Source organism: Leucopleurus acutus (genome assembly GCF_964270905.1).
Source record: "Leucopleurus acutus genome assembly, chromosome: 3".
In the NCBI taxonomy this organism is placed as follows: domain Eukaryota; kingdom Metazoa; phylum Chordata; class Mammalia; order Artiodactyla; family Delphinidae; genus Leucopleurus; species Leucopleurus acutus.
The window spans coordinates 61,269,381-61,284,377 of NC_139145.1; the positions used below are offsets into that span (position 1 = coordinate 61,269,381).

Below are 14,997 nucleotides of genomic sequence, written 5' to 3' on the forward strand. Positions count from 1 at the left end.
CATTAAATATAAGAATTAGGTAGATGACTCTGCAGTCTATTCTTAATCCATTGAGCTCAGTAGACTCAAAGATCTTAAAGAATTAGAAACCTGTTTGGTTAAAACAAAATCACAATTTCAGGAGAGATTCTGTCATGGTTTAAGTTATTCTGGTTGCCTTCAAGTGCAAACCGTAAAAAGTTTAGTTCCCTCTCTGGAGAAATTAGCTGTAAGTGAGCTTCACCAAGACAGGCTGTTCTAGAGTATAATATTGTTGGTCTCTTGGAACTTGTTATTCATAGGTTTTGCTGTGTGTCGCTTAATAGATACAAACCAGCAATTTTATCTTAAAGATCTAGACTTTTGTGAAGATGAGACAGTCTGTTTTAAATATTTGAAATTTTATTCTCTTTTGACATAAAACTAAGGAACACTCAGATAATCTATACCATGTTAGTATTCCTATCAGAGAAAACGGGTAAAACAGTATTTAGAAAGCAGTACCAGTAAATCTTATTACGCATTAGATGTGTTTAAAACGTTGATATTCATTTATAACCTGTAGTTGTAAAATGTGTATGACTTAAATATTAAAATCCCACATTTTTTAAGATCTTCATCTACAATTACAAACCCAGATTTTCTGTAGGTTTCACAAACCAGAGAGGTAAACAGAATGTGCAAGAGTCAAAGGATAAACGCATTATAAATATATATTAGTTGTATTACCTAATTAAAACCATAATCTGTTAATACAGCTATGGATTTATTTCAAAAATGTAATTGAATATATTGCTAATAGTGTAGTTGTTGTGTTTTCCAATGTTGGTAGAGTTATTAAAGTTCTTCACTTTCATAGAGTCCAGATTGAGCTGCCAGACGCTGAAACTCTCCTTCAGGGTTAAAAGCTTGTTTCACATCCAAACCTTTCCCGTTAAGTGCTAAATATTTGCTGAAAGTTGGTCGGACACGTAACTGCTTAGGAGCTGGAGGAGTTTGGTTTGGACGGGCTGAAATGGATCAAATAAATGTTAATTTAGAAAACTTGTCCTAAACAAATGGGTTGCACTAGGTAGTCATTATCGGACAGGGAGAGAAAAAAAAATCAAAACTGATTATGTATGGGGAGAATCCTTCAGAATTTATGCTATGCTGGAATTTATGTTTCTTATTAAATCTTTCCAGTTAAGTTCTTTATAACACTTGACATAGCACTGTATAACAGCGTGAGATACCTGTAACATCTAATCTCGTGTTACATGTGGTCACTCCAGCTTCATTAACTGCAGACACAGTATACCACCCAGCGTCTTTCTTGTTTACATCTTTTATCAGTAAAGTAACTCTTCCAGAGTTATCATGATATAAACTGGAAAGAAACAAAAATTGAAAGTAAAGGAATTAGTTTTCCTGTGAGAATTTATTTATGATGCCTATGACCTACAGAGTCAGACTAATAGGAAGAAAAAAGCATTTGGAAATTCTGAGTCTGTAGCTAGTCATTGCCAAATAGCTATGGGTTTTTTTGAATTAAACATCCCCCCAGTCTTGTTTGTATCATATTTCCTTGAGCCATCTTCTTTTATTGTTAGTGAAAAGGTAAATCCTAGCCTACTTTATCCCTTAAATTTCTGATTAGTGGGATCTGGCTTAATGAGGCTTATTATATTTCTATATATATATTTTAAAAGTTGAAGTATAGTTGATTTACAATATTGTGTTAGTTTCATCTATATGTTTTTAAAATTAGACAAATTGAGGTTACAGATGCATGCCATTTATAATACATTTAAAAGTATAACTGGATTCACCCAAGTACAGTATAGTTAAGTCTAGAAATACTTATCCTACCTTATTCGATCAGTGTTGAATTGTACCATTTCATTATTTCTTTTCCAGAAAAGCTTTGGTGGTGGTATAGCTGAGATTTGGCATTCTAGCTTCACTGAGTCTCCCTCAAAAACTTTTTTACTCTGTGGTTTGTAGATGAACATTGGTGCTCTTCTATGTTCTTTTGCTACATATTAATAAAAAAATCACGTATTTGAAGTATTATAAACAATATTAAGTCAAACCAAAGTATTATGAAGTTTGTATGCTGATATAAAAGTTTAAAAAAGTACTAACGACAGGATTGGAAGCTTTATGTTTCAGCTGTAGTTAAAATAATATGCAATACTGTTGTATATTGTATACTATTTATATTTCTAAAACAGTAATGTAATGATGCGTTGAATTTATAATTATGTTTCATTGGAAGAATTTAAGTCAAGTTGAGATCATCTCAGCTATAGAGAGGCAGCATGAGTGGTGGAAAGAGTACCAGCAACTTGGGTTCGAATTCTGTTTGCCCCACCAGCCATGCCACATTGGGGAAAATTTTGTTTAGTTTCTCTGAGGCTAAATTTTATCTATTGTAAAATGATACCCAAGAAATAGTTACTGCTGTGCCCACCAAAGCACAAAATTATTGTGAGGATCAATTGCGATAATGAATGAAGATGCACTTTGTAAACTATAAAATAATATACAAATGCCAATAATAGTTATGTCTTTAGTTTTCTTCAAATACCTGAGGGTAAAGAGGAACTGATACTGTAATACTATAACCCTAACTTTTCTGAAGGAGTAAGGAGGAGATTGGACGGATGCCTGTCAAAGTCTTTTTCAGCTCTAACTTTATAGTATTTTTGGAGCTATTGGCACAGAAAGGATTTGCCATAAGCTTAATCACTTGGATTTTGTGTGTGTGTGTGTGTGTGTGTGTGTATAAATTCCCAGATCACTAGTTTTTCCCTTAGTCTGAGGGCCCTTATTATATCATAGAATAATCTTAAAGATTTTTCATTCATCTGGGTAGAATACAAACTCAAGATTGCCCATCCTTGAACTTGATTAAGTTTTTATATAATAAGCAGTGGATTATAGCAAAATATCGCTTATGCAGTATATTGTGGCTTAAGTCATTGCAAATGTGATACATTTAGAGCACTTGAATTGTAATATTTTAAGACAGGACATTAGTTTTATGAGAACTGCCCTACTAAAGACAAATTTGAGATATGAGTTTTACCATACTTGTTTTCTAAAGCAAGTAAGCATGTTTTTGTTGTCATAATTAGAGACTAGTTTCCTGGTAAACAGTGCATAGTCTAAGGCTAAAAGTTGACATTTACCCTTCAATTTTAAACTATGTGTGATTAGAGCAATTCTGTGAAAATGTGAGTCAGATTGATTATTTTAGACTGTAGACCAGATAAATGATTAGACTAAAAATTTTCATATTAAGACCCTTTAATCATATCTACAAATACTGTACATCTACTGTACATCTAGAAATATATCTAGAATATACTACCTCCTTTGATCTGTCTGAAATTTTACCTTTATTTCTCTTCCAGAAAAGCTTTAGTGGTAGATCTGTCATTCTAGTTTCACTGAGTTTCCCTCAAGAGCACTAACCCCTGCCCACCGTGGCTTTTACATAAAAATTCGTGTTCTACTGGGTTGTATAGTATAGACATTAACCTTAAATATAAAGTCCTTGGGGTTTTTCTTTTTTAACACTTTCTTATTTGATTCTACAAAATTTTAAGGAGCTCTGTAGGATCTCTTTGAAAGCTTACCCAGGACGTCCAGCTGCACAGTAAAGGTGGCTTCTCCTGCTCTATTCTTGGCAACACATGTATAAGCCCCTGCATCTGAAGCTCTGACCACTTCGAAGATGAGTGAATGAAAACCCTTTTCAGACACTATCATTTTGTGAAAATCATCTGATTGAACTGGTTGTCCATTTAGATACCATGACACATCAGGAGCTGGTAGTCCACTAACCTAGAAATGAAAACACAAGGAGATAGAATTTTACATTATAGATCACTGGGACCCATTTGTCCATTTATGAATTTTAACAGTTCAGTATCTGAGTGGGTTTGTGATTGAAAATGCAAAACAAGAGCTTAAAAGATATTTTCTTTCAATAATTTTTAACAAAATAGTAAAAACTATAACACTTGAAATTAATACAGTATTTTCATACTATCTGAAAACACATCTAGCTCTTTTGTAAACAACCTCAGGCTCCTTAAGATCTCTTAATTACTATATTAAGGACGTTAAGTTATCTTATATTGGTCTCCACAAGGAATATGGAAGTCATATGGCTTTTCTGGCTAATGGCAAGTGTGAATGAAGTCCCAGAGGCCCATATATATGAGACTTGCTGATAACCTTTCCAAATAACCTTTCCAAAACTGAGTGTTCTTGAGCTGTGGTTCTGGTGTATAAATGACATTTTGTTAAGTGTTTTCGTAAGTCTTGACAATTAAATCCATACACTGACTTTCATTCATAAGGAATCTGAAAAAACATTTATAAGAAAAAGTTCTCCCAGATGAGGATAATAAAAATGTAGGCCTTTCTAATAAGTTATTTTAGCCTGAAGAATTCTTCTAGGCCAAGAGAGAGCAGGGTGACTTGAATTTCTTTAAAGAGGCATTCTACTTTAGAAATCCTATTGCTATGAAAGCTTCATTTATATAGAGTATTAGGTGGTAGGCACTATTTTGAGTACCTTATACCTGTTTACTTAGTTAATCCTCACACAGCTTTATGAGGTAGATATATTTGTTATTCCCAAAGAAACAAAAGCATAGAGTTGTTAAGTGACTTGTCTCAGGTTACACAGCTGTAAAGTGGCAGGGCCAGGATTCTAACCCAGGTAAACTTAGCTCCAGAGTTTGTGTTCTTATCTATTATACATATTTCTTGTCAAGCTGTGTAGAAAGCTATGAAGAGGAGGAGGACATTTTTCAAAACTTAGTATCCCATTGTTAATTTTTCTCCAGTATATTTGAACTTTTCTCTTACTTTGAAGTCCATTCTGCAGAATCTTCCTTCTTCAATTGACATGTTCTCTGGCACTTGAATGAAACGAGGCGGGTAAAATTTCTCCTGGATTGCATCCTGATCATTCACATCTCCCCTTGAAGATGATCTACTTCTACAAAAATATTTTAATAATCACTATGCAGAAGAGTCGTCATTGCTCTTCCTTTCATGCAAATATAGTTTAGCCATCAAATTTGAAACCCTAGAGTCTATGCTGTTTGATCTGATAGTGTAGTAACAATGGAGAGAGGCTGCAGAGCTGTATTTAGCTGTGGCATATTTGATGACTATTAGAAGTGGTAGCAATTTAGAAACACCTGATACAAATTATACATCTTTGTTTCTTTTTTCAGTGCCATGAATTGATGAAGAAACTGATCTATTAAAATGCAGAGTACCCCATGGACAATTCTAGTCACATGCAAAGATTGTATAATTAGAATCAGGTTTCCATTGTTATGAAAAAGTTGTTTAGCATGGAAACATGGTCCTGGCTTATTTCACCAAAACATTAAAAACAGTTTCCTCTGAGATAGTTGTGATAATTAACAGATAAAAATTTTTATTGTCATCTTTGACATTAGAAAATTCACATTGTTTTTTTCAATTGGTTCTAAAGCAGTATAAACATTATTTTCTTTTTTTATAACCATATTTTTTTATTGCAGTATAGTTAATTTACAATGTTGTGTTAGCTTCAGGTGTACAATGAAGTGATTCAGTTATATATATATAACATATATATTAAATATATATAGATTCTTCAGATTCTTTTCCATTATAGGTTATTATAAGACATTGAAAATAGTTCCCTGTGCTATATGGTAGGTCCTTGTTGTTTATCTATTTTACACATAGTAGCGTGTATCTGTTAATCCCAAACTCCTGATTTATCCCTTCCAACCTGCTATCCCCTCTGGTCACATTGCTTTGTATAAGAAGTATGTAAGAAGCTTGAGGGCTTTGTAAATATTACATTTTTTTTAAGCTGCAAACATTTTAGGTAGCAAAATGTATATTTCTTTAAAATTAAAAAAATTTTTTTTTACCTTACTTGTGATGTAGGAAGTTGCAGTCGTGCATGTTCTGAATTGTGCTGCTTGAAGTTAAAACAAAGTGATAATGTTAACATGCTGTTGTTAGCTTGAAATGAAGCAGAATTTAGTAGTCGTAGTTGAAAGGAACATTTCTGTTGTGGCTGTATTTGTACTGTCATGGATAGTTCTATATATTTAGCTGTTAAGCATTTAAAATATAGTACACTAACCTTCTAATACTCTAGCAAGAAATCCCCAGAATTAAGACTATTCAATAGATACGATTTATGAAAATTAACTAGACTTTGAATTGGTGGTGGTTCATTTTTTAGATGACGATTTTATGACAAAGGATGATGAGTCCCCCTGGTGTATTTGAAATGGGAGCACATAGTACAGATTGTCCTTTGGTAAAACAGGAATAGTTATGAAGTCATTTGTGTTGGCAGTAGCTACAGGGTATTATGCCTACTGCTCATAAGTGGCACCAACAGCAGTAAACACATATTAGACTGGAAAATACTTTTCTTTTTAGCTCATGGCACAAAATCCTGATGGACACTGTGGAAGCTATGTGTAGAGTTATGAAAAGCCTTTGAAAAACAACATTACTTACTTCCTGCCTAATAAGGGTGTATTTAATTTAAGCAGTCATCTTTTAGAATTTATATCTGAGCACCAGAAAATTATTCATATTTGAGGATAAAATCAGGAATTGATGAATTTATAATAGAATTAACTGATTAAATATTTAGTGCCTATTCCGTATATTTCATTGTGCTTGGTATAGTGAGAGATACAAAGAAGTAGAAAATATAGTCCTTACCCAAGTATATGAAAAACAACATAGCAAATCAGTACAAATAATTTATTTTGGGATGAACTTTAATGTATTTTGTCATTCTAAAACAAAATTCTTACAACTCTGTAATAATTTTTGGCTGGGCTTTGAGTTTCTCTAAGCCAAATGTCAAAAGATCAGTGAATTTTTTGGTAAAAAATAAGAATAATCCACTTAAACTCATAATATCTAAATTAAGTTTTTGACCTTTTCCTGTAGTGGTTTGAACATGTATGTATTCATATTCACAGGTGTGATATTTCAGTTATATGTAATTTGATGACATTTTGTATTATTTAAGTAGACTGTTTGAAGTGTACCAAAAAACGTAAGATTTTTCTTTTCTGATTTCATAATATGTTTTGCTGCTATCTCTTTTCTTGGTACCTTCACCTTCATTTTAAAGTTTTTAAAGAATGAATGAGAAAAACAACACACCCTTGACCTTGAAATCATACACTGTGAATTTATAACATAAACCATCATCAATCTAATGTTACTTTGGGTTATTTCTTCTAATAGAGATATATTTGTGTCTTATTCTTGCTGTAATCTCCTGTACCAACTCCAGAGCCCAACACACAGTAGGTACTTCATATAAATTAGTTGAATAAATGAGTGTGTGAACTCCTCAGTAGCCGAAAGAGAGTTAAGTTCTGTTCTCAGGTTCTAGTTACTTGCTGTGCTAGACCCTGCTCTATCCTTTTCAGTAGATCTAGTCACATTTAACAGAAACAAAAGTCTTATCTTCATCTTCCTATACTGTAGAAGGTTGGAATTCTTGAATGCTCGGTTTGGCTTCCAGTTTCTTGTGGAGTTTTTAGGAAGGAATGAGAGGTAACTACAGAAGGAAGATAGAAGAGCAATAGCAGTTCATTTTGCCTCTCCAGCTGTACACTTCTCTTTGAGGTTAACTTGTTAAAATGAAGTTGATCAGGAACAAGCCTGTGGGATATTCACTTTATGTTCTGGATAAAGTTAATTCCTTGGAAAGGATGCTGTTCTTAATTCTGGAGCCATTACTCATAAGGTTTTTGTTGTTTGTTTTGTGTTTTTAATAAGAATCATTTTAAGATACAGGAACATGACAGAAGAAATTGGATGTTTCGTTAGTACATGAGTTTATTTTAAAACATTAAAATGATAAACAGCTTATGAGAAAAGGTTATAATTACTTTGGTTTAGAGTTTTAACTTTTGTCCTGTGAAAGATTTACAACTCATAAATTTTCTGTCCATGTAGACATTGTAGGGAGAGTCCTCGGTTTAACTGACCCCTAAATGTCCAGATGAAAAGTGACACCATTAGTCTTCTGGTGTTTTGACTTTATAACATTTCATATGCAGATACTAGAACCACCAGAAAATGGGGTAAAATTAAAAATTTTTGTGTATATATTCAACCCATCATGGCCTCTACTTTTTATATGTAATGGAGTATGGAAGTAATTGACTTTTGCTTCAAATGCTATTTATAAGCATTTAGAAAAGCAGATATTTAAAAATCACACAAAAGAAAAGTGCTCCAGTTAGATAAAGATTATTTTAATTTACCTGTGCTGGATCTTGTGCCTCACTGTCATTTTGAGCTTGAAACACAGCAGCTGCATTCTGTGGTCCTAGCAATCTGCGAGCCATCTTCTCCTCATATGTTAGCCGCTTTAAAGAAATAAATCATAAAGGAGATAGTAATGAGATTTAATAAAAGTTATTTGTATAGCTTTACCTTTAAACCACCAAGAATTATACCAAAGAAGTATAGTTATGCCTATTGAATGATAGATACTATGTTTATAAAAAAACATTCTTTCATTCAAAGCATTTTCCTTTCGTTCTAGTGCCACTTCCCTCATCTGTAATATTCATCTCTGTTTTCTTTCTTCTAGTAAAGGCAAGCATAATCACCCTTAAATAAGGCTCTCTCTCCCCAATAAAGGGAAATTCTTTGTCTTCCTCCTTGTTCTGCATGTTCCTGTTGGCTCTGTCTTTGAATATAGTACCGTATGTCCTCAGATTCAGAAATAATTTTTATTAAGTGAACACTATATTTGATTTACTAACTTCTGGTTAAGAGCAGTGCAACTCGTATGTTAAATGTATTTGGATTAAAGGCATATAGTAGTACTCTTTCAGAGATCAGTGACTAATACAATGTGTATAATAAGAATTATAGCTATTTTTCCATCAATAATATATACCAAAGTACATGAAGAAGTCAGGTTGACAGCATTTCCCATTAGTTATTTGGTCATCAGACATATTTTTATGGTAATGCTTAAAACAAAATTGAATCATTCAGATTGGGTTTTTTTTTTTTTTTCATTTGCTTCATTCTTTTACTACTGAACTCCTAGCGGGGATTTCATGCAGAGAAATACAGAATAGGATCCAAATATGCCCTTTTTTTAGATACTCCTCTCCCTTGCTGATTATATGGACATAGATCTGTGAGACAGAAACAACATTCTTATTGAGATTAGATTTTATAGTTTTATTGGCTTTTTTTTCTTAATACAAAATAGACATCTTGCTCACTTGGTTTCCATTATGAAGAAGGTTGTCCTTGCATTTTAGCTTTCTCTCCAAATCTTGAATCAGAGCTTCTTTTGATCCTTGTATTTCATGGTCAGGAGTCCTTGGTGTGGGCTTAGTATTTGCATTTTGGGATGGCTTAGCATTTACAGGTTGGCCAACTGAGGGTTGTTGATAGCTTTAAAAAGAAAAAAAGATTTTTTAAAAAGAAGATCTTTAAAGTAAGGTGTGGTATGTAAAATAGAATTGGCATCATTTTGTCAGTCACGTTTAGGTAGGTTGAATTTACCATTTAGTACTGCTGGTGTTATTAAAACACCAATTGCCCTAATAACAGTCAAGAAGGATTTTATAAGAATGGTTACTAGCTGTTTTTTATTTTTGTTTTTGTTTCTTTTCATCTTGGCAAATGAAAATTAAGTAGCAGGAGGAGCAATTTAGATTAGACATAAGGAGAATGTCCTTCCTTGAAGATCTTCCTTCAAGAAGTGAGAGTAAGTCTAGTTACTGGCAGCTTGAGAGTTCTTCCAATATTCCAACTGAATTTCCTGAGTTTGATTTATGGGTGGATAGTAAGCAGCGATGTGCTGGAGCTGACTCATATGGGCTTAAGAGAACTGATTTTTAGTGTCTCTTCCCAGCTCACTGTGATCTCATGCTGAAAGTTTGAAATTGGTGGTGGTGGGAGTATCTACACCAGGGAAATTGGTAAATACCACAAATCATGGCTCTCTCCTCCAGAGCTGATTGTTAAACATCTATCAGCATAACCACTGGTATTTAGTGAATATTCTCTTGCTTTGAATGGAGTCTACAGTTTACATTTTAATTTCTACTTCCTATTCATATTCTAGACAATCCAAGTATGGCACTATATAACAACTTGTACAGTAATAACAGTTTCTTCAACATTGCATAAGTGATTTTTAGAGAAAGGGATGATTAGAGGAGGAAGGAGAAAGAAATGTAAACTGAGAAAAAAAGGAGTTTTGGGGAAAAAAAAGCAAATTTGATCGGCAGTTGAAGAGTTTGGTTTAAATCCTTATTTCAAATTCCAACCCTAAATTTTCTTCCAAGATGTCCTTGCCCCCTCCTGGTGTTCCCCTGCTGATTCTGATAGAGGACGGGGTGGTATTTAGGGAGTCCTATATTTTTAGATCTGTTAGGTAGCTCACACTTTTCACAGGGTTTATTCAGATTTTACCTAGTTTATTTATTTAGGGCTCTGAAGGTGCTAGCTTATATCTATTTAATGTGGGAAAACTGGCCACTGCCCTCAATGAATATTTTACCATTATCATAATAAATCCAGGTATCCAGGTGAGGCAGCCTTGGTCTGTTCTCTGACATGTCCCTGTTCAAAAATTCGCAGGGATCATTAAAAGAACTTGTAAGCTAAGTGGAAATGCATTTCCTCTGAGTGGAGCCAGAGTTTTAATTTTTGCAGGCTTTGGGGTCTTGGTTAGTAATCTCTAGATTGTAAATACACTGAAGAAAAAAAAGATGTTTTATTACTCACCGTTGTATTATTTGTATCCACTAACACAAAGCCTGCAAAATAGTGAGGTAATACTCACTATCAGTTCAGTGAATGAATATTTTCCATTGTATTCAAGATGCTCTGTATTGAAAGTTGATTATATACATTTTCCCTCCTTGTATTTCAGATATTCAGGATTGTCTGTATCTGATTTGTTCAGTGAAGCAAATAACCAAACCAAGTGTTTAAATAAATAGTGAGATGTTTTTGTTTTGTTTTAAGATTGAATTCCCAGGTCAAAGTGGTAAAATTTCTTTGGTTTTATAGATCTACTATGTCTCCAACTGTATGAAGTTAGAATAGCCCATTCGTTTTTTTGTTTTTCCAGCTAAAAAAAAACCAGTCATATGTGTTTGGTTAAAGTGAATTAGCATTAAATAATTCTTTTGTCAGACTGTCATAATATGATGTAATATATCTGAGAAATCCTGAAGGACTATCAAAACCAAGCCTGAGAATCACTGATATATATGTAATCTCAGTCACCTTTTTATTTACTGAATACCTGCATTATTACCAGTTTAGATGGTTTAAGTGTTAGGACTTGATATCTGTTCATAATTAGAAACTAATATTATACTTGCACAAAACTTTATAGGTTTTTTTTTCTCCCCCTATCATTAATCACCTAAATCCTTACTTTTATTACAGATCAGAAAACTGAATCACTGAGCAGGTAAGGAAAACTTGAGGAATGTCACACAGCAAGCTTTTTGAAAGGAATAGTTAAAGAGTTCCCCTGAATTTCTAGTCTGTGGTTTGATAAACTGAATAAAACATTTGCTTAAGGGTTTTCTGCTGATGAAAAGCTAAATAAAGCTTTCAAACCTCTCTAGGTCAGAATCCAAGGGATTATTATAGAAGACAGGACAAACTTCAGCCCATCATAAAAATGAGGGAGTTGTGCACAAATGTTCAAAGGGCCAGAGCTTTCAACCTGTGCAGCTGGACACTGAACTGGTATCAAGTGGCTGTGGGAAGATTAAAAGAGTTATCTATGGTTGCTGAAAATGGAGCAGCTAAAGCTGGATCTTTGATCTCTGGTTTGGGGTCCTTCTGTGCTTTATTTCTTATCCTCTCTATTTTTTCCTTCCTTCCTCTCTTAGTTCTGTGCAGAGAGCTAGGTACATGGTTGAGGCTCACTAGTATTTATTTGGTGGCTTTCTTTTCTGGGCAGGAATTTGGAATAGGATTAGAGCCTTTACTAAGAAAAATATTTTAGTGAGAAAGAGTTATTTTAGATTTAAACATGCTTATACAGGAAATTTGTAAATAATTGAAAGCTAGATGGAAAAAGATTATATGGGTAAAATGTAAGTAAGAAAAATCTACAATATGTGATAATGGGTATAATGGGAATTTGAGATAGAAGAGAAAGAGCGGGCTCTTAATTCTTGAAGGCATCTTTTAAAATCATTAGGCCAAACCTATGAGAATGCCTTTTTTGTCAGTCAAAAATTTTTAACTATCAGCCATTTCAAATGGTTCAACCTAGTATCTATAGGATTCTAACAAATGTTTTTGGCTTTCCTCGTTTTTATTTTTAAAAATATTGAAAAGGTTTCTTTGCAAGTTGAATTGCTCTGGTGAGTTCACCTAGGTTTCCAGAGTTGTCACCAAAAATAGGAATCTCTAGAAAAATTAGCCTCTAGAGAAAACTGAGAGAAATTAGCAAGAATTTCAGCAAATCTGTTGATAAGTCTGTAACCAACAAAATATATTTCATCACACAGTTTTTCAGATGCCTCTGATTAATTCTCTGATGTTCTAGCCAGCCAAGGAATAGGAAAACTGATAGCCCAGAGTTTGCATAAGCACAAAGTATTCAGTTCATGTTTTAAAAAAAGCACAACCACTTTGTCCTTCTTCATATCAGGTTCTCCTAGGACAGTTTTAGGGCTGCGGAGTACATGCTTGCATAAGGCTTCAGTTATTCTTCCCTGTATTTAGGTTGGTCTAACCAATTTGAACAAAGTGTAGTTTTAATTGCCAGAGGAAACCTTAAGATCATGAGCCTTTACCTATTCAGTCCTTCCTTCTGATCATAGGGAAAATTCATATACTTCAGTGTTTGAATGCTATATTTTCTTTTTAGCCAAGTGGTTGTTCAGGATCAGAGGGGAAAATGGATAGGAAGAAAAGACTAAGACTGAGAAGAAACTTAATAGCCTCTGCTTATGTGAGAGGAAATCCTATCTGAAGAAGAGCAGACAGGTGTTCACCTCAGCTAAGCTCAGAACCAGAGCAATTAAATTTACAGCATGAGGAACGTAACTTAGAGGTGGGGGAATAGTTCACTGTTCCTGGGTATGTTAGAAATATTTTTTTTGAAGATGGAAAATAGTAGGTAAGTAATTGTGTTATGTAATAGGTGATTTGGGTTCAGCTCAACCTGGACACTGGAGAATGGGTCAGATGATTATTGCCAGTACCCTGGTTTAAGGTGTTCTAGGAGAAATACGGAATGAGACTCTGATATCACATTGACTTTTGAGATAGTGAAGAATGACGTACATAACCTATCTCCCCTTCTCCCCCAGATACAAGCTCACGGTATACACAGTTCTATCTGTCTGTCTCTCTATATATATTTTAAAAATTCACTTACTTGGAGTCCACAGTGGAAGGGATGTTACTGCTATTGTAATCAGGCTGTGATGGTAATATGGAGCTGAGGAAGTTGGCTGGGGACTGGTTATAAGTGGCTGTAACCCTTTGGCCTGGGTTGGAGCCAGCAAGCTGCTGAGGAGAACCAGGGAAAGCAGAGGAGGACATAGAGATGTGAGCGCTCACTGTTGAGGAGGCAGAATATCTTTGCTCTTTGCACTGGCGGGGCTGGATTATAATAGAAGACTGTTTGGTCTGGCTAGAGTAGCTGGAGGTTTCCGGTCCAGGAGGCTGCAGTCTGGAGCCACATGGGTTTTGGGATTGGATGAAGTGTTTTGGACGTTCGTAGTTAAACATGCTTAGCTGGTTTATGGAAGTTGAAGGCAACTTATAATGATTTGCTCCTGGAAGGGTGGGGTCCCGAATCTGGGGCTGCAAGCCTGGAATTATACAAGGTTGCAGTGAATCAGAAGCAACCTTGGTCTGCACCTCGTTGTTGATATCCTGGGAATACTGTGCTCCTGGCTTTGATAGAGTGGCCTTCTCTTGAAGAATATTGTTCCTTCAAAAGAAGAAGATGATTCAGTTACAGTTTTTGCATAAAAACAGTACTGTTTAAGATCTTTAAGAGTTTTTGTGCTTTGTTTTTTTGCTTGTTTTTTTAAAGCTTATGTGCTTTCAAAGTCACCTCAAGGTGACAAGTCTAATTCTAGACTTCCCATTCCTTTATCTGTTGTCTTTGCACAAGTGACTTTCCCCTTGAGAATAAGAAAAAAGAATTCATTAGTGTTTGTTTGCCTCTGGGTGATTCTTAAAGCACGCCCAGGGCCTTCAAGATGTAGGAAAAGTTTAAGTTTGCCAAGTGGTTATTTATGAAAAGAAAACCTGTGATGTTGCTCAATGTGATAATTTTATGGTTTCATGTTTAGCTTTTGCCCAGAGGCTACAGTTTCGTTAACCACAGAGAGTTAATGGTTTAAAATTATTAGCAGGTAAATATATAACATGTCAGCTTCTATTCAGTCTGAATTCTTCCCCTTGCTCATCAAAACCGATGAACAGCTCTTCTGATACTCCAGTTAATTCATGCCCTGGTGATCTGTGATGAATGATGTGGTGAATCAAGGGGAGCAATGTGCTTCTTTGGTAAAGAACATTACTGTCCGTATTTGCTCCTTCACCCTTTTACAGTTTCACAAAGTAGAGCAAACATCTGTTCTTCACTATTGTCAACCTTGAGTGGATTTTGTTTTACCTTATAATTCACTGCTTCTTTTTCTCCCTTTGATTCCCAATTGACCATAGTACCAAACTAGGTGATATTAAGGAGTGACTGTATTCGTGTGTCTCTGTGTGTGTATATAATATATGTTACTGACAGTATTCCAGAGCCCTTTGTAATTTTTTGTTATTTTTAGATTGTATTATCTAGTTATTGGTCTCGATGGTCTCTTAGTTATTTAGTTTCACTTTAAATTATTTTTACATGTTTAATATGTATTTCAGACTAATTTTGAAATTGCTTTAGTTCCTATATTATTTTTCCTTTTGAAATGGCAAACAGGATGTACA

General features: G+C 34.4%; 1 protein-coding gene across 1 annotated transcript; it reads right to left on the minus strand.

Annotated features, from left to right (window-relative positions):
- Positions 1-663: 663 nt before the first annotated feature.
- MYOT (myotilin) lies at positions 664-13,782 on the minus strand (the record flags this gene model as incomplete). The annotated part of the gene is made up of 9 exons (XM_082835125.1): positions 664-989; positions 1,215-1,348; positions 1,831-1,996; positions 3,606-3,813; positions 4,849-4,981; positions 5,919-5,965; positions 8,301-8,405; positions 9,282-9,456; positions 13,427-13,782. 9 exons carry the CDS (start codon positions 13,780-13,782, stop codon positions 817-819), a joined length of 1,497 nt encoding a protein of 498 aa, XP_082691251.1. The 3' UTR covers positions 664-816.
- Between the last annotated feature and the right edge of the window lie 1,215 nt (positions 13,783-14,997).